The sequence below is a fragment of the Platalea leucorodia genome (assembly GCF_965183815.1).
Source record: "Platalea leucorodia genome assembly, chromosome: 2".
NCBI classification, from domain to species: Eukaryota; Metazoa; Chordata; class Aves; order Pelecaniformes; family Threskiornithidae; genus Platalea; species Platalea leucorodia.
Window position 1 is genome coordinate 90,346,604 of NC_138824.1, and position 24,815 is coordinate 90,371,418.

Below are 24,815 nucleotides of genomic sequence, written 5' to 3' on the forward strand. Positions count from 1 at the left end.
CTAAGAGCCAGATTCTGATCCCTTTTATGCTGTTAAAAATAAGAAGTAACTTTGCTGAAATCACTGAGCATTTCTCTCAATCCATGCAAGCTGCTTTTGGCACAGAACTAAAATTTGATTTCCAAACTTCTGATAATAAGTTTGACGGGAGCCTAAACTGCCCCCACCATAACTCGGAGTCCTCTGTAGGTTTTCCTGCTCATTTCAAGATTGTTAGAGTGCGAATAAATATTCCTCCCTCAAACTGGAAAGAGGAGAAGAAATAATAATGTATGAAAGAAAGTACTAACATGTAATGACCATATTAGTAAGGTTTTCATTGCTTTTGTGCCATGGCACAATTAAAATAGTGGAAAAGCAGATGAATGAGGAATGTGCAGCAGAAAACACTGGTCAAATATGAAGACATGGAACACCACCTGCAATTGAACAGTCTGCTAAGTGTTTTAAATTGTTTGGTAATGTCACAGCAGTACTAAAAGAACAAGCATTTCCATTAACAGGCAGTAATTAAGAGAACAAATAAGGTGAGTGAACCTGTGGCCAAAAAAATAATCTCTTGGTGGTTTTCGTTTATGCTTCTAATGATGATTTATGTCAAAATAGCTCAGTTCAGAAGTCTGAAGTTCAAACCACTATTTGGAAATGGTGGTGAGCTCATCAGTAAGAGACCTTTGGGAATCAGTTTTTTAACCTCTAATTTTCAGGTGCTACTGAAAGTAACCTGAAGTATAGAGATAAAATATGCTTTTCAACAACAGGGTCCTAGTGGTTAAAATGCTCTCACTGGCAGAAATCTGGAAGAAATTTCCTTCTAAACACTGAAGTAAAATTTCAAGATGCCTTTATTCCAAATTACTTGCACTAAAAGTTTATAGATGGAGAAATAAAAATGTGGTTTAGGTTTAGTAGTTCTAACTCTTGTTTTTTATTTTTTATTCCTGTAATCATTGACATTTCCAGCTATAAAATACATAGTCTGTTACACTCAGGAAAACAGCTGCAAACCACTTATTTCCACTCTCCAGGGTTTCTATAGGTTGAAGCTGGGTATGATTTTGAAGAAGATTAAGATACGAAACAGAAAGTTGAGGATATTTCGTTTGCTTACTTCTGCTTCCAGAGTTCACTCTTTAGACGGGAAATCTGCAACTAGTATAGCATATCTGAAATCCGTACTCATAGACATGCATCTCCTTCTGTATTTCTAGATCAAATGCAGAAACATCCTTCATGTAGAACAGCTTCAGTAGCTTTTTTGAGGACATGCATAAGTAGAAAATATATATACATATATTTTGGGAAACACAGCGTTTACCCATTTTGGATAAATAAGAAACTGGCAGTTTCCTCTCATTTGCCACAACACTGCTCAGGGGTCTGTCCCTGAATGAATGGAGTCTGGAATGGAAAATAGTAATCCGTCACCGATCCTTCCCAGAAATGGCCTCTCTGCCTGTCATTATTACAATAAACAAGGCTATAAAACCGTTGCAATTTAGATAAATCTTTCTAATGATGTTATAGTTCAATGCTTGTAAAGAGCTAATAATGTAAAAAGATCTCCAAAGCTGATTTAAAAAAACGTAGGTTACTTGATGATTATAAGATTCAGCATTGCAAGAAACTAGTATTGAACTTACTCGAGTTACAAAGCAGCTTGCTTTGACAGAATGCTAGGCATGAAACCTTTTAGTTAAATGAAGACTGAATTCTGGATTCAGTGAAAATTATTCAGTTTTTACAATGCTCCAGTTCACCACTGAATTTATCTAAGAAGATCAAACGGGAAAATTCTGCAAAATATTACAGTTCAGTAAGTATCTTCACTGCAGTAGGGAAGAGAAGTCTAAAAGAGAGAAAATTAACTACTTTAGCATGCTGAATCTTCCAGAAAGCATCTGACAAGCAGCAAAAAAGGAAAAAAGTAGAGTGAATCAGCACAAGGGAAAAATTAACGTGACATAGCAAAAAGGTGCTTCTGTAAAAGAAAGAAAATAAGTGGTTGAACAAATTAACACATATGTAGATGTTTCAGAACCTCAGAGTTACAGCAATCCCCTTCTGTGTTAAAAGTCTTGTCCTGGTTTCAGCTGGGATAGAGTTAATTTTCTTCTTGGTAGCCCAGTATGGGGCTGTGTTTTGGGTTTAGGATGAGAACAATGTCGATGATACGCTGATGCTTTGGTTCTTGCTAAGCAGTGCTAAGCTGTTGCTACATAGGTGCTGAGTAGGGCTCACACTGGTCAAGGACTTTTCAGCCTCCCCTGCTCCGTCGGGTGCCCTGGGGGCTGGGAGGGGGCACAGCCGGGGGGGGGGGGGGGGGGGGGGGCTGACGCTGACTGGCCACAGGGCTATGCCATACGGTATGGCATCATGCTCAGTATAGGTGGGGGAAGAAGAAGGAAGGGGGGGACGTTGGGAGTGATGGCGTTTGTCTTCCCAAGTAACCGTTACGCGTGGTGGAGCCCTGCTTTCCTGGGGATGGCTGAACACCTGCCTGCCGATGGGAAGTAGTGAATGAATGCCTTGGTTTGCTTTGCTTGCGTGCGCAGCTTTTGCTTTGCCTATTCAACTGTTCTATTTTATTTCACTTCAATTATTAAACTGATCCTATCTCAACCCACGAGTTTTCTCCCTTTTACCCTTCCGATTCTCTCCCCCATCCCGCCAAGGGGGAGTGAGCAAGCGGCTGCGTGGTGCTGAGTTGCTGGCTGGGGTTAAACCACGATAGGTCTCCAAGTGCCAAGCACCAAATGTCATCGGTCAACTCACCATGGATAGTTTTTAGTTAACCTGAGAGTGATTTTCTCAGGTATATATGTATTCACCATTTTTAATGGTTTTCCAATTCTGCAGATCTTAATAGCTGAAAACTTCATCAGTGCTACAAGGGCAGGTACTTGCAAGGCAATCACTGTATGAAAATGTGCCCCATGTATTAAAATACAGTAATATCTTTCATGGAATGGATTATAACCCAGCTTCTGCAAGGCACTAAAGTGTGTTTACTCATTAAAGACTCTTCTCTGCAAAAATCTGCAAACTGAAGTACTTAAGAAGATGAAGAGGAAAGAAGGAACCTTCCTGTGCCAAATTAAAATCCAGAGACATAATGCTAGATAACATTTAGTTACTTCTGATCTATGCTCGTTACTGACAAGGCAGGATACATCAAATTAAACCAGTAGTCCTACGGAACTCACCCTGTCCACCCTTTCCTTAACATCTTTCCCCTTGCTTTTCTCAACCCCTCTCTGTCTGCACACAGAATATTTGTTTCTAGAGGACAACTCTTGCTTCTCCTGTATTGATTGCGTGCTTTTGCTTGAACAAGACATATGCAAACAGGATGCCTCAGGGTGCATTTAGGAGATGTGGTGCTAAACTGTTTCTTGACTTGCAAAGTATTGTTGCAACATGCTCCCAGACAATTATGTCCTCTTTAAACTTTCAGAAAGAAAGCAGGCAGCATCACTTCTTCCAATAAAGGACGTTTCCCACAGCCGCCTCCTAGAGAAATTGATGCATTATGGGCTAGACAAGTGGTCTCTGCCGGGGGTGGGGAACTGGCTGACAGGCCGCACCCAGAGGGTGGTGGCTCCTTTTCAAACTGGCAGCCTGTCACAAGTGGGGTCCCCCAGGGATCGATACTGGGCCCAGCGCTGTTTAATATCTTCATAAGTGATCCGGATGATGGGATCAAGTGTGCCCTGATGAAGTTTGCAAATGATACCAAACTGAGTGGGGAAGTGAGCACTTCAGAAGGGAGAGCCACCCTGCAGGAAGACCTGGATAGGCTGGAAGAGTGGGCTAACAAGAACCTTATGAAGTTCAACAAGGACAAGTGTAAGGTCTTGCACCTGGGAAAACATAATCCAGGAGTGCAGCACAGGCTGGGATCTGCCTGGCATCAACAAGGGCATCACCAGCAGAGATAAGGAAGTCATTATCCTACTCTACTCAGCGCTTGTCAGGCCACGCCTGGAGTGCAGTGTTCAGTTTTGGTCCCCGCTATGCAAAAGAGATGTGGACAGGCTGGAGAGGGTCCAGAGAAGGGCCACAAAGATGATCAAAGGACTGGGAAGCCTGCCATATGAGGAAAGGCTGAGAGAACTGGGTTTGTTCAGCCGTGGGAAAAGAAGGCTTAGGGGAAACCTTATCACCGTGTTCCAGTATTTAAAGGGTGGCTGCAAAGAAGACGGAGACTCCCTTTTTCCAAGGAGTCACATGGAAAAGGTGAGGGGTAATGGGTGCAAGTTACTCCTGGGGAGATTCCGACTGGACACAAGAGGAAAATTTTTCAGAATGAGAAGAATCAGCCGTTGGAATAATGTCCCCAGGGAAGCGTTGGATTCCCCAACATTGGACACTTTTAACATTTGGCTGGACAGGGTGCTGAGCCATCTTGTCTAGACTGTGTTTTTGCCAAGAAAGGTTGGCCCAGAAGATCCTTGAGGTCCCTTCCAACCTGGTATTCTGTGATTGGAGTACACTCATAATCTACCTTGGTTTCCCTTGGGGGGAGCACCCTTTCTTCTCTCCCCAATTATAAACTGTGTGAGACATATTTGAATGTTGTTTCACTAGAGATGATGTATGCACTTACATTTCAATTCCTGAGAGTAAAAAAAAAAGAAGAATATATAAATGGCATCATTTAAACACCCAAACCAGCACTGAGCAGATGCACACTCCACTTAATGGGGGATTGACCATGTTTCACCGTGCATGCATCTTTTACAGATTCTCAGCAGAATCCGCTACTTGGTACAGATTCTTGAGTAGAAGTGACAAGCTTCGTATAAAACTGTACTGTTGAGCAGCAGGCTGGCAATGAATAAATGTCGCTCAGGAGGTTAGACGTACACAGCTGTAGAGATCATGAAATTCAGGCTCTGTCCTGAAAAATAAATACCTCAAAAAACTGGGAAATTTTAGAACAGCGACATCCAAATGAATATAATAATTTTACCTGAAATATATGGGTTTGAGCCTTTTCTATTTATGAATGACAAGTAAAGAAAAATCTTTTTTTGGAAACAAAAGCACAACAAAACACTTGCTGTTGCCCTGAATACTAATGATGGAAGACTGTTGCTATGGTGATGCTAATTTTAACGCTCTTGCCTGTGGACTTCATATGAACTGCCCGTTTTAACTTTTGCAAATGTCATTTACAAAATGAAAACCCATTAATGACTGGCGAGGGCACAATGTTCCACTTTAATTAGAATAATAAGGAATGCTGATGCACAAAGTACAGGTTTGTGAATTGCTACAAAGCCCACACTGTCAAAATTAATTACCACTGATGAGGATTTTGTTCTAATTTTTTTTTTTTCAAAGGGAGCTTTAGAATAATACAACCATAGCTTGACTTGGAGTTGAAGGCAGGCTCTCTTTTTAATACCAAGGTGGATTAAAGAAGTTTCCAAGGCTGACAGTGTAGGAAAAGGTACGGCAGAGCTTAGAACTGTTATTGAGCCATGCTAACTGAGCACCAATTCCAGTAAAGGAGAAATGCAAGTGCCAATGCTGCTGGGAAAAATAAAATATTTTTTAGGGAAATACCTGCTCAGAAAACCAGTTAGGTTTTGGAAAACAGAGTTTGTGTTTTTGAAGAATTTAAAAATACATGTTGAGTACAAGAAATTGAGTGGGTGCTAGGATATGATTCTCCTTTGGGTTGGTGGGGTATTGCTGTGACTTAATTGCCAAGTTCTGGGCCAAGTAGATGATGTTTAGAAAAAATAGCATAGACAGCAGTGGTAATCTCTTTTGTAATGCACTCGGCCCTTGCAAACCATGAGCATACATTTCTCACGAGATGGGGAAAAAGTTGCAACTACCATTTCTAATTTTGGGAAAATGTCTGAGCATATAAAGTAGGTGCTACGTTGCTAAAGGCGTTTCAGTAGTACTGACTGCAATGAGGAAAGCATACTGCAATGAAAAGCACCACAAGCAGCTGCCGAGAGTACATTATTCAGACTAATTGTTATTATTAAATATCTCCATTGTAGTACCGCTTAGAGAACCTAATTTGGAGTGGAGAGCCATTGTACTGCATGCTGTATTAGCAGAAAGGAAACTTGCCTTCTCTTGTGAAGAGCTGAGCTGGTGAAGAACTTGATTCGTCTTTATGCTATGGCACTATTTCATTGCAAGATCACTCGAAATGCGACTGGCATAAGGAGGAATAGCTGCTAAAACATTTTTCTAAATTCTCATTCATAATAGACTATGGTTTAATGAGTAGGCAAACTTTCTTCCAGCAGCATTAGTATGAAACCCGCTCTTGGTCTATTGGTATGCTTTAGTGCTGGTTTAGAATGGCCTCACCAATTTTGCCCTTGACTTGTTGGCTATTGTGCAAGCTGCTGTACTGGCATACAGCTCTGCACTCAAGATGGCTGGAATTTCTTTGTATTGTACAAAAGAGAAATACAGCAAAAAAAATATAGATTTGACTGAGAATGGTTGTGTCTGTCAAGTCTTATTTTATGTGTAAGTTTTTTTGCTAGTGAGGCATTTACTCAGAACTTGTTTTCCTCTTGCTGCTTGGTATCTGCAGGAGTCACTGGATGACCACTGAATATGCTCTCATCAAAGACCTTCTTCTGTGAGCACCCACTACTCATATCAAAGGGGTGTTCAGAGCAGGGCTTTATGTTGAAAATACAAATGTCAACAACTGATTCTAATTTTTGCAGAGAATACTAGTATGCTTATGTGCTACTGCTGAATGCAGCTGAACCTAGTGTGATGGACAGCCATGAGGCAGCCTGTTACTCTGGAGAGTCAATGGGCTCAGGACTAACTCATATTTCATAGAATCATTAAATCGTTAAGGTTGGAAAAGACCCTTAAGATCATCGAGTCCAACCGTTAACGTAGCACTGCCAAGTCCACCACTAAACCATGTCCTGTTTCTGCAGTACCTTGCCCAGTAGTACATTATCTCACAACAAGAGGCAGAGAGACCCTCTTCCACTCAGCAGGAAAAACTTTAGCAACTAGTTGGAATTCAGAGGGAGCCAGAAGCAAACAGTATTTAACAAATGTGGGGCTGATGTGTGTTAACAGACTGACACTGCAAACTAAGTTAGGTAGCTTCCCAGTATTGTGAGGCTACAAAGGTTTAGAATTTATGGAAATGGAATTTATCTGAAATAGAGAAAAGAATTTGAGATAACTGTCTCCCAGAAAATTGCTACTAAATTTCATTACCAAGACAATTAGCTTTTTACGGTTCAATCTCCAGGCTCCCCATAGAAGAAAGTGGTATTTCTGGCAATGTCAGCCCCTGCCAGAACTGATGGACAAAGAATTCAAGGGAGTTTAAGTTAACGGAGCCTGCTGGCATGGGGACTTCTGTGGGATGTAGATCACCTCAGTATTCTTCAAGACAGGTCAGACACCTGGATAAGAAAGGAGTATTTTTGTTGTTCTTTAAAATTCTCTGTTAATCCACATGAACAGGTAGAATGTGAAAAGTATCTGCGTTTCGTGCAGAGGTGCAGTAAAACTGATACAGTGGTAAGTAACCAAGCAAAAAAGATGCTCCAAAAGGTACTCTGCAGTTAGGTGATGGAGAGAGCAACACTGCTACGAATTTCTAAGTTCGTCTCACATATTTCATCATTCATGCAACAAAATACTCTGGGCTATTATAATTCATTTTGTGAGCATTGGTAACACAGTGAACACAGCATCTTTTAATGAGCAAGTAATGGCTGAGGCTGAATTAGATTACTGCTAATCAGAGTGACTGAGTTCTAAGTAAAAATCTCTCAGAAGATGATGACAATTTTAAGCAGAAATCAGAAAGAAAAAATATACTTGTTTGGTGCAGGAAAAGGAGATAAAATATTTTGAAGACAAGCAATACTAAATGCGTAAGTAGGCATAAAGTGCACATAGCAGACTGAAAGGATAGCTAATGGAGGCAGCAAAACATTGTGTAAAATAGTGGAAACGTCAACAGAGAGACATTGAGGTTTGAAAGAAAACATCTGTTTTGGTGTTTTAGATCTTGGGACTTAATAACCACCTAATAGGGAATGCTATAAAGAAGTCAGGAAAGAAATCTGTTATTAACAAGTTGCATTTAGAAGTCAGCACAACTAAATGAATCGAAACTCTGAAAGGAGAGGTACTGGGGTTGCTATTAGGACATGCCCAGGGACTGAAGACTAAAAGCAGTGCTAAGAGAAAGTAGGATAAAGAGGGTGATGGGCTGGAGGCAGAGTGTTGCCAGTGGTAGGACTGGCTCTGCAAAGGGATGACTAGAAGGCAAGGGGAAGATGCAGAAGAAGTGAATGGCAAATTATGATAAGGCACACCCTAAAAACAAGCCAAGAGAAAACAAGAAAGGTCAGTGGGAAGATGGTTTGTTGAAAGTGGTGGAATGACCTAGAAGAATGTGAACACTGAAAAGATTCTTGGAGTTGGACAACAGGAAATTGTTAGTGACCTTATTAAGAGCTGTTTTAGTGAGAAAAGGGTACAGAAGCTAGAAAAGACTGGGCAGGAAAAAAACATGGACTGGAAACAGACACAAATTCCAGGAAAAAGGAGAGCAATGTTCTGGATATTGGACAGTGTCAGAGGAGAGATTTGTTTTGTTTTGTTTTATCAAGGACAGTCCTGAAGAAAAAGACTCCCATGTAAGGAAAGAAGTAGCAGATAAGCTTCAAAGAAAATACATCACTGGAAGGCAAAAGTCTTAAACAAGTCATTTTGATATGCTCCTGATGTGTAAGGGACTGAAGAAGTTAAGCAAATAGACTTGTTCTCTAACATCCATCTATTTGATGTTCTAAGTGTCATTCTTCCAATTTCTTGGTCTGAAATATATTATCTGTAACTGATCAAGAAACTTGCTATGACCGTAAGAAAACTTGTTTCAAAAAAGAATTTTTTCCTTCAAACAAACAATACCTTTAAACTCTGTTTCCCTCACTGTGACAAGCCCTTTGCTTTGAGTTGTTACTGCTGCACATTAGTATACCATTAGCTTGACAAAAATGCTTTCCATACAGTCTGTCATTGGTTGAATATTCCTTCTCTTTTTTTGGCTAATTTCTAAATAGTGTTCACAAAAAAAAAAACCCAAACACATTGAAACTGAAGATCATTCAGGTGGGTAGGTTGGTATAAGCTTAGTTTAGGAATACTTCAAGATAAAGATATCTAGAAACAACAAAATTCAGAGCTGTCTACTCTGCTTTTCAGTCATCTCTGAAGGTACTGAATATGGCTGTCACTTAGAGCCAGCTTTTATTTTCTGCTTCACGTTAAAGGCAATTATGAAAATCATGGGGTTTCTTTTCACAAAGCATACGGTAATTTTTAAATTATAAATGCAAGCTCTCTATACCTACTGAAACTATCATTGTGAGGTTTAGATTTTAAAAAAAATATCCAAAACCCTATAGGTTTGGGTTCGTGAATATCTCTGAATGATAGTTTAGCTACAGAGTTTAGTTTTATGTTTTAAAGTGCTTAATTTCAGAATGATTTTTTAATGAACTTGAACTAGCATTGTCTTACAAAAGACACATTGAATACCAACATTGTGCCATGAAAGAAGACTTAATATTCAATGACTATGTTTTTATAGTCAAGATTCAGCAAAACACAGCAATAAAAATAATTGAACATCACTGCTATAGCTAAAAGCTGATAAATATACATAAAAATATTTCACATTAGAACTTCTCATGTACTAACGAAATCTGCTCAGTAAACCTGGCAACTGCAGTATGACTGGAGCTGGTGCTAAAATGGAAGTAGAGGATGCTTTTAAACACAAAACTAAATGAAATGCAAATTAATGGCATGCAAAACTGTAATCAAGATGTAAGAAAACCTATCATAAATGTAGGCTTGTTTACTTTAGAACTTTTCTACACTTAGCTGTTTAATCACATTTATCAAAGTCAAATCATGATTTATAGATTCCAGGGATTCTCAGTAAACATGGTTAAAAAGCCCGCACTGGTAGGATTTTTGCTTTAAACACTTTTCAAATCATTCCTTAACTGTTTGGGCAGAAGTAGTCCCAGGAGTAATAGAATGCATATATGTGCATATAATATATTATTTTAACCTTAAGATTCCCATCAAATTTGCATTTTTAAACCTTCAAGTGAAGTTTTAGTTGAGGGAAGATTCGTCTATAAGTTTACTTCATATTGCTATTACCTCTATGGTTGTATCTGAAACTAAATTATACACAGATTTCCTTAGGGACATTTACAGTCTTCTCTATGGCTGTAATCTGTTCACTACTGCTGCTGCTGCTGTTGTTGCTAGTATCTAATAGTATTTGCAATTGCTTTAACTTTTTCTGTGTTTTCTAAAAGATGCGTAGGTGAGGTCAGCCAACAACGTTGCCACTGATGAAGTCCTAAAGCTAGGTGCAATTAAGCGGAGTTAAATTGAAGATGAAATAGTAGATAAAAATCACTGATCTAGGAGGACATACGCAGCTTCTGATTTTCTAATGAAGGTGCAGCTTTTCTGTGTTTCAGTATGCAGCAGAATCCGTTAGCTTTTTGTCACATTCTTTACAATGTTAAAATGTATATCAGTTTGCTTATAGAACCTCCAGGATGGCAGATGGTAGATTGGAAACTACTGCTTGGAAACAAAACTTATTTTAGTATTTCAGTACTTTTATTCAATTGAAATTTAATACCTTACTTTTTATTTGTCTCCCTCATATTTGTTTAGTCCACATTTTCAGGTCACAACAGCTAAAATACTGGAACAAACCCAGTAAATTTGTATGACCATATACTCTTTAACTTCCATCTCCTTGAGATGTTTATGGGATATTTCCTGCTGCAAAGGTGTCTCCTAATTATGAGCAAAGTATTACACCCATGTTCCAACTAGAAATGCTTTGGACTGTGATTAAAATCTTGACATGGTGTTTCATGTTGGTGATATAGTTAAGATGTTTGTATGAAGTCATCTGTTCCCAAGTCAAACTAGCTAGCCCTTTAAATTTTAACTCCATGCCTGTAATCTCTCTCACTAGCAATTTTTCTTAGTATGCTTTATGCAGGATGTCATAACCCTCAAGCATTAAGCTTTACAACATTTTCTCCAATAATACAGCTTTTAAGCAAAAAAATGGAATTAACTTTATTAAAAATGAAGCACAGAAAAATGTATCTTTGCCCCTCTACTCCTATATTAGTTCTGCAGTAGTGAACAGAAAAAGCATCTTGAAAAGGAAAACCAGGAGACAGGTACATATTGAAATTCAAAAGGCAATCTGGGCTATTTACTAGCTAGGTATCTAAACCCCCTTTTTCTACTTAAATGTTAAAATAATAGAAAGTTTTCTAGCAGATGTCTAGATAAATACGAAATACCTGAATGAGATTGAATTATCATGGTTTTAGATATTAAGATTTTTTTTACAACCTTTATCTATTGCTTGAAAATTCAAATGTGAATGTTAATCCCCTCGCGTTAATTTACCATACAATTTCATTAACATAATAGTAAGTTCACATCATAAAGCGTGAAGCACAGAAGTAAAGAATAAAACTCATACCAACAACTTCACACATATTTACAGCAACCTGCATTCTTAGTAATTTATTGCTGTATTAAGTAAGTTTGTGCCCCCCTCAAGCCCCCAGCCTAACACTTACAGCATTTATGCAAACAAATTTTGGCCCTGCTGGAAAAGAGGACCTAGACACACAGAGTGAGGAGGCATGAGGTAGCAAAGTTTGGCCTATACTCACCACTCTACTCGTTAGGCTGTAGACACCATTTGGTGTCTGTGCTAGACTGGTTACATAAAGAGTGCTACTTGATAATGACTCTCTGTTGTGTTGTACCATAATCTCATTTTCTGAGCTCAATTGCCATGGAAAAAACATGAATGCTTATCTCATCAAAACTCCTTGTAAGAAAAGCAATTAATTCAGAGATGTTGTGATGCATTTTTTTTTTATATTTTGTTTTTCTTAAATTATCTAGCCATAGATTTCCTAATATAAAAATTTATCTGATGAATACTTGAAATTCAAAGCAAATATGTAGCATGCAAGAAGCTGCTAAGTCTATACATCATATTTGAAATTGTAATTTATCTCATAAAGTTCAACTTGTAAATCAGAAAATGAGAAGTAAGCAAAATGAATATAGATGATTTGATCATTCCTAACCTATTGGTTAGAATCTTTACTGAAGTCTAAGAGCAGTCTTACTGATGTTTTTACAGTTCTCAGTTAATTCATTTTATGTTTCCCACAGAATCTATGACCTCTAAGCATAATATATAAACAAATTAGTTCTCAGGACTGAAGGTCTAAAGATAAAGGTATCACAGAACTGATGTGCAACACAGAACTGATTGCAGCTAATATCTGACAAGAAAAAAAGAAAAAATAATCTATTGAAAGGGATTCAATAAGAAGAAAAATGGGTCAAATAATCCATATTCAGTAAGTAAAGACCAAACAAATCGCTCAGGACAAGAAATGTGCAAAGACAGGTGGAGAATATTCTGAAAAACAGGGACTCATTGCAGTCTGTAGGAGAACTGTCATCTTAGAAGGTCAGAGAAAGAACAAATGCAAGAGAGATTCAGCAGCTTTAGTGAGTTCATTCTGGAAAAAAAGTCAATCTGGGAAGAAATCTGACCTCACCCTGACAGACAGGCCACTTAGAGAAACAGAAGCAGCCCAGCTGATATGTCCAATTCTTGCATTCTCAGTCTTCTGTTGATTGTTGCATTGCCCTAGATGTCAATATGAGAGCATTACACAGTCTACCAAAGTCTGTGCACCCACAGCTGGTGATGTAAATTCTACATGTCTCTATCCACGACTTTTTTCATTGGTATTGAAACACATCTTCAATATTAATTATAGTCCTGCCTTATATTAGACTGATAAGATCATGAAGACAAAAAAGGCACAGTAGGTGAAGACAGATCAATTTAATGCTAACTCTCATTATATGGATGAAATTTTTCTCATGTGGAATGGGGAAATAGTTTGTCTGCTTATCTGTGGAGCTAGCTGCATCAGAAGAGACACTGAACCAAGGGCAATGCAGACGATGGATGTGGCAAGCGATGCTTTGGAGAAGCTGTCAGTCTTTGGAGGAAACAAAGGAATTATGTGACTTCTTGGTATAACAAGAATATGTAAAAATTGTGAGATATTGTTCCCCGTTTCCTTGAAGATTTCATTGGACAGTTGTCAGAAGCTGTCTTCTCTTTGTCTATCACCTAAATTAAGTACGTAATTGATCTTTAAAAAAAGAAAAGTCTGACAGACAAATCTTTCTATTTTTTCCCTTAATATGTCTCATCTTTTCAAGTTCAAAGCATTCCAGTGGAAATCAAACATAATTCCTATTTTTGAATCCTGCTCATTAAGCACACAATGTTTAAAACACAGGCTTGAAGTATATGGCAATAAATTTTAGCTATCAGGAGCAGCTGTAAAATCTACTTTTCTATGGAAGACCTGGCATGTACTCTATAAAACAGGAACATATTGTATATATGTAATTCAACTTTGTAAAAATTATATTGGCTATGTTAATTTTTTATTCTTGATGATGTGTAACACAGTCAAGCTACATTTAGCAACTGAAGTAAAATGGAGTGAATAGAAATGAAGTAAAAAGTAAAATTCAAGAAAAAAATCACATTCGGCTTATAATAAATATAACAATTTCAGCTACAATAAAAGTAAAATATTTTAAGGTTATATAATCATATTCCGTTACTATATAAATATATGAACTCCTTGTACAGTATCAAAAGTTTACTTTTTATTTTACTGCCTATAAAAATAGTTCATTTATTACTCTCCTAGCCCCAGAGCTGGAAAACAATCTGTAGCTGTATTTAATGGATTTAAAATGTTGATATGTTCCTTTTAATTAGGAAAATAAGAAAGTCAGGTTCCATCTAAAATTCTCTTACCCAGCTCATTACTAAACTGAGCAAACAACATTACCTGGTAACACATTTTAAGATTTAACCTGCATGAAAATTATCCCTGCACTATTTAACCTCTGTGTAATGCTTACCATGAAGCATTGAAAATTTATACTGAATGAGTTTGACGACAAAGCTTGAGAAATTTACTATCCATTTAAATATGACCACTGACATATCAAGAGGACCAAGTTCTGCAAGAGTTGTCTAAGTGCCCGAGGAAGCTACACTCTGCCCTCCACAGCTGGCACTGTGTTACACGCTGTTATGGTGAGAAAGCAGAGGGTTTCCATCAGTTACTGTCCCTAACGAGAGGCTACAGCCCTGCCCCCAGCCCCCGTACTGGCTAAGATATGGTAAAATTACCGCTGAGTATTTATAATTAATTTCAAAACAAATTAAATTCCTTTAAGTTACTCCACATGTGAGGGCAGTAACTCCCTGCTGACAGATGGTAACGAAGAGCAGACCCACTGTATCTTCCCGGAGCGCTCCTGCTCAGTCAGTGGGAACACATCTGTTTATAACCTCTGCTTCCATTTTAAAGGTAGTTAAAGGCTCAAGATTTCTCATTTATTTACACTCTGAGTTCAAATTTTTGTGACGAGTTTTGGAGCCAAGGCTTCACAGCCCTACAAATTATAAAGAAAAACTGCACTTTGTCAAACCTCTAAGAAATATCAGATATTTAATTTAGGTTTTTATGCTAGACAGCATGATAATTTACATCACATAAAGGCAGACTGAAAAGGATTATAGTTTTTCTTTCCTTCAAAATAGTTTCAATTTTGGTATGGAGAGTTCACAACTGAAAGACAGGAAAAGATCATATAACTGTGCTTTTAAGAATCCAAAATAATACCTTTTTGGTACTTGGTAGATAACTGTCAACCACACACATGACTTTCATAGCTTGCCCACAGCTTCACTCACTACATACACATAATCATACATTATTTATTTATGGTTCCCCATGTCTCTCTCTGCTCCATCTGACAGATATTTCCTACTTGCTTTTGTGTCTCATACTTATCTACATTTTGCAGAAGAAACAATTAAACCAAGTGATTTTACTGAACAGCAACTCTTTGCTTTATTTTATCTTAGTAGAATTTACTTCAGATAGATTAATTTATCCTGTTTCTACGTTGAACAAAAGTAAAAGAATCATGCCTTTAATCTGTTTGATTTTACAATGAAAACTCAGGGCTCTTAGCTTTTTTTCTGTGTTGAAATTCTGCATGGTTAAACAACAATTAAAAGGCAGATTAAAGATTAAGACAACAAAGAGGTATGTTTGTAGAAACTGGCCCCCTAGATCTCCACTGTGAAGTACGGAAAGACTGCAGAACCTACAACTAACAAAAATGTATGTCACAAGCTGATACATTTAATGCAAGTCAAATACTCTCATAGGAAGCTACAACGTGGAAGAGAGTAAGAACGTGGAAATGCATAGTCCTTGGAGCTAGCTCACTGCATAGCTAATTTATATGGATAGGCTCATACGGATCTTCTCATGGAGTCAAATCTGTGCTCCTGAGAATCCAGCTTTGTCCCCAGCAGGACAAAGTTCAGTGAACTGCTATAATCTGTATAAGAAAACAAGCTTGGCTGGGAAATAACTTGGAAGGCTTCCTTTGTGGGAAGTACTGAGATGAAAGACTACTGTATTTTTGCAGAAGCATTTTAAATCCTTCAAAAGAATGGGCACAGCAAGAGGGTAAGAAGACAGACACTATTAACTGGCAAGTCAGTTATACAGAGGAAGAATAATGTCAAAGATTAGTACAAATATAGAAGTCGCAACTACTAAATTTCAACACATCATGATGGCAGGACTACTGAATTTTTTTTGAGAAAGTATGTTGCAGACTTCAGTCCAGCTCCTCCTCCTTACTCCGAGGCAACAGAGATCTTCTAGCACCGGGCAATGGACACGTTTGCTGAGCGCAGGATAAGCCATACACAGCGGAGATGCAAACATGACTCAGTGTAGCTGCTTAATGTCCCCTCATGCCCCAGCAGGATGAACACTGAAGAGGAATTGGGTTGTGCAGCATGATTGAATGCTTCTTCTTGTGTTGCAAAATCCAAAGTAGACATTTGATTTTGCTATCTATCACTGCTTTGGAGCAGCTCCTCTGTCTGTCTGAGTGGAAGATAAGAACGTGCGTGTATATGCATGCACACATGCGATCCCTTTCATCACGGGGTGAGCTCTGCTAAGATGTGATCTAACCTGAATTACGATGTTAAAATCTGCAGCCTCCCTACCTTCGTTATCTGTCTTTTTTAGAATTTGAGACTTTTTAAATCTTTTGATACGTATTCAGTAGTCTTTGTGCTGTGCATTTTTTCCATTTGCTTTTCAGATTTCTGATGTACAGTAATTGCCTGTTTTGTCTGCTAAAAAATTAAATTTAGAAATTTTAATGAATACCTAAGACATTATTAAAGAGTACAGACATGCCTGTGCCTGCTTCTGCCTGCCCATTTTCTGGGTTGCACTCCAGTAAGAGCAGGATCAAGGCCTTCAAAGAGCAGGACTGATTGAACTGAAAACTTTTTTTCTTTTATTCCCCTCCTTTTTTAATCTAATAAAACCTTTAAATCCTGTGCTAGTCACAAGGAATATATCGAGGGAGAAAAAAAGATCAAAAAGAAAAGGGTCAGATAATTGCGGTTTTGAGCAATTTTACATGTTTTAATTCAGAGGCAAAAGGGAGAGTTTAACTCAGTAGCACCTTGTGCGCTGGGCAAGCGTTCAGTACCCAGGCAGGAATGTCCACTTGCTGGTTGGGAAGCTTCTGCTGTCCTGGAACACAAAAATTTGATTTCTCAGTTCACTGGGGAAGAGAGAGGTGAGGCTGAACTGTTGGCCTAGCTTGTCATCTCCAGAAGGAGGGAAGCTCATAAAAAGGTGGAAAGAAATCCACCAGGATGCAGCAGCCCGTGCAAGGCCGTTAGGCTGCAATTTTCCTGAGGCTGACAGTAGGCCAAGAAACTACAAAATGGCAGCAGCTGGGAATAGCTGAAACAGGTTGTACACTGTTGATAATTATATTTTCCATGACAATGATGCCTACACCAAGACAATTTAAAAAAAAAATAGTGGCGTGAATAATCTCAAGAAGGACTTATTGAAATGACAGCTTTAGAGGCAACTAGTTGCTACAGATTAATGAACTGTATAAAAATGAAATTTTAACGAGGAAAATCACAAGTCTTGAAGATATCTAGCAGTCAGTAAACATTGCTGCTGAAGATTTAGCACTAAGTACTGCCTGATTTATGAATTTATCAAAGCTATGTCATTGCAAATATGAAAATGATGAGATAAAACAGTTAAGCATCGAGGGAAAAAACAGATAAAATGAAAAACAATGAAATGTGTAGCAAATCTGGTTAACAAAGGAGGCAAGTACCAATATTCTGCATTGATGACAGAACGAAAATTATGTAAACTGCTGCTCAGTCTGCATGGAAGCTCTTTTAGAACATTAACAACTGATAGAAAAGTGATAGGTCAAAGAATAAAGAAAGAATATGCTAAGCTTAGAAACCAAAATGGTACAGAAGCCAGATAATTTAGTTGAGTGTAAATATGAAATAAGATAGATGAGAATGAATGAGAAGAAAAATGACTGAGGATAGCTGGAGAAGGGAATAGATGTAACAGCTCACTAAGACTCATTAAAACTTGACTGGTTTGTTTTACATCTCAAGGACAGCACGTTTTTCTATAAAAGATGTGGCTGAATTTAAATTTTAATTAAACTAGTAATGCTACAACTCTTTATGGCTATGAAGGTATTTGCCAAAGTGAATGAAATAAAACAAACTTGTTCCTTTGAATTTGTAAATAGCCTACCTAGAACAGAAGATGAAATAGAAAGTTGACACCAAAACTAGTAAGGAATAAGCAAGAGCACCACTGACCATTTTAGCACAAAGTCTCAACAGTTACCCATGGCTGCTGGATGTGAGTAGCACAGAGAGGTGGGAAGCACAGCATGAAACGCATCCTGTGTCTATGTTAAGAATTGCTGAGGCATCTCTCCTCGTAAAAGTGAATCATACAATGGAAAAGAGAAAAGGGGGATCTTTTCCTTCGTAGTAGTGCCATACGCTGGCTCTGACATGCCAGAGCCTCAGCTTGCATTTGTCACCTGTAGATTTCCCTCTCCTCCTTAACAAAGCTTTCCAGCTTCCTTGTGACTGTTTCACTATTCATAGCCAAATGCAAACATAAAAATGACAAATTTAACGCAACAGTAAACCAACTTAGCCAGGTATAACTGTACCTTTGTATTGCACTACAGACTTGGCTTTCTTCATGTGTAACTCAAGTGCTTGTACTGAAGCTGCTGTAGCAGTTCACCTTGCGAAAGTTGCAACTGAAGTGCCACTGCAAGAGCTATCTGCAACCAGATGGCTTTGGTGACACCAGTTGAGTTTGCAAAGTGTTTTGGGAATGTAAGGAGGAACAATGTGACTATGTATATTAAACAACACGCATGTTTCAGTTACTTGCACTACAGTCTTTATCGCAGGTATTGCATCACCTGTTTCCTTCAGAAGTTATGTATAAATAGTTCAAGGCACATATTACAGATAATAAAGAACCAAAAAGAGAAGGAAAAACGTATTAAAACTTCTTTCTTATTTGCTGTGTAGTGGCTTTGTTTAGGGCACTAGAAGTAGGTGTTTCCAAATTGTTGATTTTTAAAATTTTCCTCCCATTTGCTAAGCATACATATCTCTTAAAGCAAACTAGCTTAATTTGGGAACTAAACTCTAAAAGAATAGTCCATAGGGACTAATTTGTCCCTTGTCATTCCTGAGCTACAGACTTTACCAAGTACTCTCCCGAAAGGAATTCATAGTATAAAGTATGTAAAAAACCAGTGTATCACATTCACAACTGCAATTTGGAATGTTTTTTTTTCTTGGTTTTGCAAAACCTTCCATACATACTCTTTGGTGGGCAATGGTACAAGTTAAATTATAATCCAGATACCCCAAAGCTTTACTTAGTTTGCAAGTGATTTACGGTAGCATAAACTTACAAACCAGTGCATCCTACTGTGTTTTTGAATAACTAGCACACTTCTGTGACATTTAGTGCACACTTCACTCCTTTTTGTTCGTCCCATTTAGACACCATAGGAGTAATTCATGATAATCTAAGAAAATTACCAACTATCCTTGTAAATGACAAACATAAATAGCTAGAATTAATTACTATTTATACTCACTTGATATAATACGGCACTTTGTTTGGTGAGATTGCCCTCTCCCAGGGGCCTTGGACAGAAGCTGTTAACAACAAACAAACAAATAAATAAATAACTGCACACGTACATTCATACATACAAACATACCTAGAAAAGAAACATGGAGGTCAAGTTCAAAGCAAACAGGAAAGACAACATTAATCTCTAGAATTACAATTTTACACTCGGCCATGCTGATACGGGTCTGTTTGCTCAGTTGCCTGTGAAGGCAGGAAGGATTAACCTGCTGTTCTAAAATTTCTGTCGTAATCTGAGAGAAATTGAACTCATTCAGCTGCAAAGATAAATACAAAAAAACCTCCTTGACTACTAAGCTTACGGAATAGATATGAGGCAAAGCAAGCAACCTGTCCTTCTGGCATGTTCTTTTATAGGGTTCCACCTGCTAATGTGTTTGACTGGGTTTTCTTCAATTTCTTTCCTTGTGTGGTCAGTGCTTTCCATCCTTCCAGGAACAGAATTATGCGCTTGTTTACATTTTATGCTGAATGAAGTTACACTGAGAGACCATCTAAGCATTTTTTTTATTCTCTTGACTTGTTTTATTAACTTCCAATTACAGCAAATAATGGAGAAAATGACAGTGTGATCACAAGGAACAGAGAGGAAATGACATCTTGGCTATCACAGTGTTAAATGTCAACATCAACTTACAATATAATGAAAGTATTTTGTGGCAAAGTTTTATATAAAACACACTGTAGGCAAAACAACTGTAAATAATTTTTTATGAGAGGTTTTATTAGAGGCAGAGATATAGCTTAGGCCATAATCAGAAAGATAATGTTTTTTATTAAGCGTTTGTTATCTGTCAAAATCAGTAGAACCAAGAATTTTCATTTTTAATGTAGTGATATCTTTGTATGCAACGTGATTTTGGGGGGGGGGGGGGGGGGGAGCCTGTTTCCTTCAGCCAGTGTAACCCTTCTTCTTAGTGACCCCTGCTGTTCACAAAGGAAAATAATTGGTACCGAGACTCAACTAGTAATTAGCTGCGTGATCATTTGGCTCCGAGTATTTTCTTCCCCTCTTATTCAAAATAGATACTTTAAAAATGCCACTCCCAAGCTGCAGGTACTTTAACAAAGTCAACCAATTACAATCCATACAAATCAATATGAACAATTTGCACATTTGATATGTTTTGTACCAGAATTGTTAACCAGATTCACAGAAGTCAGTCTGCAGAATGAAATACACTGCCCCTCTCTCACCCATGTACTGGAGTGCGGACAGCAAGAGTTGGAGGAAGGAGATGTAACGTGCTTATAAAAATGGCTGTATAGGGAAGTCTTGCTGTTTTGGTAGAGTTGCATGCACATGAATTGTGAAGAAGGGCTGGAAGGAGATGAGGGATGCCACAGAGGGGAGAGAAATCAGAGAGCAGCAGTGGAGGAAGCTGGAGCCATTCTAGATGGTCTGAAAATCAGAAGGAAACGCAACTGGGAACAGGGTGCAGGCTGGGGAGTGGGGCAATGGGTTTCACATACATTTTAAGCAACGCTGAGAAGCTAGGGCAAGGAAGGAATATGTGTAGAAGAAATATGAATGTGGTAAAATCCTGTTTTAGGATTGCTGGTGGCCAAGGAGTTACGAAAAGCCTACCACAGCATCTCTGTAGGTCCAGCTGTTGTCTTCAACCCCCAAATAACCATCTGTATCTAAGCCGAGTGTATTGATTTCCTATTACTTACACTTACACAGCTTTGCATTCGTTAAAAAAGAAAGGTGATGTTCAATTTTAAACGTATGAACCATGAAAACAGGTAACTCTCAAAGTGTGCAAGAAACACAGAATTTGAGTGATGGTGTTAGATCCCATGGAAAAATAGCATGCTGCACTGCCACTGAAGTCTGTATCATGACCCATGCACAACTGTGTACATTTTCAAATACAAACACAATTTCATTTTACACTATCAATTCCTTGGTGATTTCTTTGTATGTTTTTATTCAGTAATACTAACCTGTGTGTTAATATGTGGTCCATCAAATAGTTTTAAAATTCTTACTCAGTGACAATGACAAGGTTTCTTACCCATGGGAACTGGTATTATCTGAGGACTAATTTGAATAGGATTATACTAAGTTACAATTTTTGAAAATAAAATACCCTTCAGTATTAACTAAAAATTGACCTTCTTAAATATTTCTCTCCCAAACAATCATTAATATCCCCAATGGGAATACCACCAAGCTACAGTTCTTCCACTTTAAGATTTGTTTTTAATTAAATACCTAAAGGACAGAATGGATTGCTGCGTATTTTTTCGAAGGTGTATTTCTTCTGTTGCTTCTGAATTAATCTGTGTAAGAGCTTTGCAGTCATAACTTATTATCACAGAATCTTACATACGATACTATTCTTGATACATTAGAAGAGGAACAAATACTTTGCTTTCATGAGAACCAAGTGCTTTAGGAATAACAAACAATTCTGTGATGTTCTGCATAATTGGATTTAGTGTTTCTTTAAGAAATTGCTGTGAAGCTCTCTATAATACACTGTTGCTTTCCTGGATGATTCTAGCCTTGCATAAATTTGAGTTGACAAAATACACGGTACTTTTTACAGCTATGCTAAAAGAATAATAATTTCATTTTTGACAGAAGCCCAGAAACTGAGAACAGCTGTTTCTTATCTCTGGTTACCAGTACAGGTTTACTATCCATTACAGAGCTAGTGCAGGTAATGGACATATACTTAATTCCCAGTTAAGACCATTTTAGTAGCCCATCTAAAAACTCTTGCTGGCAAAGACTTTTTTAGATGACACTGTAGTATCCCTGTGTGCTACAGCACTCAAGAAGCAGACATTTTCCTGTTTGCCAAGTGTAATTCAAAAGTGTTTTATTGTTCTAGCTTGCACAGGGTAAGAACCCATTATCATACAACCAGCTACTTGCAATGCCATTGACTGAAATTAAATACTACAACAAAATATGGGGCATTTTAAGAGGGAATTTAAATTTCCGTATACTTTATTTGCATTGATATACATTTTAATGGTTACCTAATTTGGGAGTTTTATTTCTTTCTGTTGGTGTGCTAACATCTGAGACTTGCTTTGCCTGTTCAGGTGAACACGGTTCTTGGTGGTAAGCCTACATCTTTATTTGTTTGCAGAACATATAATGAACCGGTAGCATGCTGGCTCTTTGAACTTCAGCAGCATTTTAATCTATGCAGAGATCTGCATGAAATATTAAATAAGACTAGACTATAATTTTATCTGTGTTGATATTACAAAAAATAATCTGATAAATATTTCACTTTAGCACTACAAACATAATGAAAAATACATGTATGTTTACTAATAGTAAACTATTTCTCCTCCAGCTATTCAAAGAGTAAATTTAGTATGTCCACATTTAAAAGTTACTCTCAGTGCTCCTTATTTACATAGTCACCACACACTTCTAGTCATATATAATGGCATGAGTGTACATTTTCAGTTCTAGATACAAAGAAAATCTTTTGAGTCTTGTCACTAGCGGTTAAAATACTGGGAAAGTTTTTGGACAGAAACCACAAAGTAGCACCACCCAGTACCCATACACCACACACTGTTAGATATATCTTCTCAATTATGTTTTTCTTAGAAATTTATTATATATGCATTTCAGCATCATGGTAGTTAAAGCTGAGCTCATTTATATGTTCACAATCAAGACCCGCACTACCTGCTTGGTGGCCATAGTAGCTGTAACTCAGCAAGGTGCTTTATTTGGTTCACATTTTAATAATGCTAATAATTCAATGATTCACTCTAGGAACTCTACCTGCATGACTTATATTGTTCTACCTGGCATTATCATCATTACTATCTTTATGCAGACACAGAGCTAGGAATTTGTTTATTTATTTACATAAAGTTTGTTTTCATACCGATTATTTTCACTGCAGCAAGGTATGGAGTTGGTGATTTCAGATAAAGGCAGGCAGGGAGGACGAAATGATGAGACAATCTTTGCATCTGGAAAGACTCTGATTCCCCAAGAATCGGAAGTTCACATCTGTATAAGGTACCTTAACCTTTCAAAGATGCATTGAGTACTATTCAAATTCTTTTCAAATGAGATCATTATAAATGAGAAACTACTGCTCTCCACAGACTGTAAAGAGCTTATGTTTCTCTTCCTGAGAGAATATGCTAAAGCAATGTTTCCCCTCCATAATCAGGTCATGATATACTCTGGCAGGATGCCTCCTCCAATAGGTCTGCCTGCGTGACAGTGGCGCAACAGAAGTGTCTGCACTATCTGTGAGTTCTTTGAGATCCTTTGCAACAGATGTCAGTATGCATCTGTAAAACATGATTTTTTTTGCCCCCAGATTTATAGAGAATTGATTTCTAAATTATGTGCATTTATTATTGCACTAGGTGAGGCCAAAGAACAATCAGATCACCTTGTGTAGCACTGAGGTCTAATGTTGCACCATGTAGTTGAGAAACTGATGTCAGAATACATCGACTACACAATGTAGAAGCTACAAGGCAGAAACATCAATCAAAACTTGTCTTTCATAAGGACTACACAGCATGGGGCCTATTCTGCTCCAATGCCCTAGCAGGCATTTCGGAGATAGAGAGCTCCTTCTCAGCTGGGATTCTGCTGTTCTTAAACCCAAGTAAGCACTCACTACTTCTCTGCAACGCTAGCAGTACTGTCTGTTGCAGTAACACACATGCAGACATTTACTGAATATACCATTTTCAGAACACTTCTAATCTATTTGAAGAAGGGATTATTAGTCATGAAAAGGTTCAGCACATGATCAGGGCCAATTACAACAACGGTCATTTTACAAGAGTTATAAGAGAGGACTTTCCATCCTGTGTTACCTACTGGAATCTTTGTGGCCAACTTAAGATTTCTCACCTGCGGCCTAGGGTCAACGTTATATGATACGACCTAAATAATGCACACCTTTAATCATGAACAGTGTTTCCAGAAGTTTCCAAATGCCACTTGTAATGTGAAATATAAAATCCATCTAATGCTCATTTTCTTAAATGTCACACTTCTGTAAAATGGCAAAAATACAAGCATCTACTTGTTTAATAAAGAAATACTGCATGAAGTACAGCAGTGATACAGTTTCTATTGATCCACATATCCCAAGTTACAGGTACTTCATATTGCTAACTTCTGTTGCACTCTTAAGCTCTTAAAAATAAAATCTCTAAAACTCACTCATCAAATGAGGTCATAAAATGACTTAATCAAATTGGTGGTGATTTTTATGCAAATGGAATTAGATAAATAGAAAAATAAATCTTTGGTAAATATTCCATGTCTCACATAGCAAAACATAACAGAAAAATGCTAATATATGTATATAGAATACACCTATTGTACCACAATCCTGGAGTTTGAGGACAAAGGAATGTCCTAAACTGAACACAATGTACATCTCATGACAACATGGGTGCATGGTTAAATGCATCAGAGTTAAACTTGGCAATGTAAAAAATGAAGTAGTTCATTCATAGAAGGCTTCACAGATCCAACGTTACTCC

At 37.8% G+C, this 24,815-nt stretch overlaps 1 protein-coding gene across 6 annotated transcripts in view; it reads right to left on the reverse strand.

Moving 5' to 3' along the window:
• DMD (dystrophin) overlaps positions 1-24,815 on the reverse strand; it is a gene marked incomplete at both ends in the record, with an annotated part of 1,307,865 nt that overhangs the window by 99,463 nt on the left and 1,183,587 nt on the right. For all 6 annotated transcript variants that reach the window (XM_082303865.1, XM_082303861.1, XM_082303862.1 and 3 more), the window contains one exon: positions 19,252-19,312. In XM_082303865.1, coding sequence (XP_082159991.1) covers positions 19,252-19,312 — 61 coding nt within the window. The remainder of the gene's footprint in view (positions 1-19,251; positions 19,313-24,815) is intronic.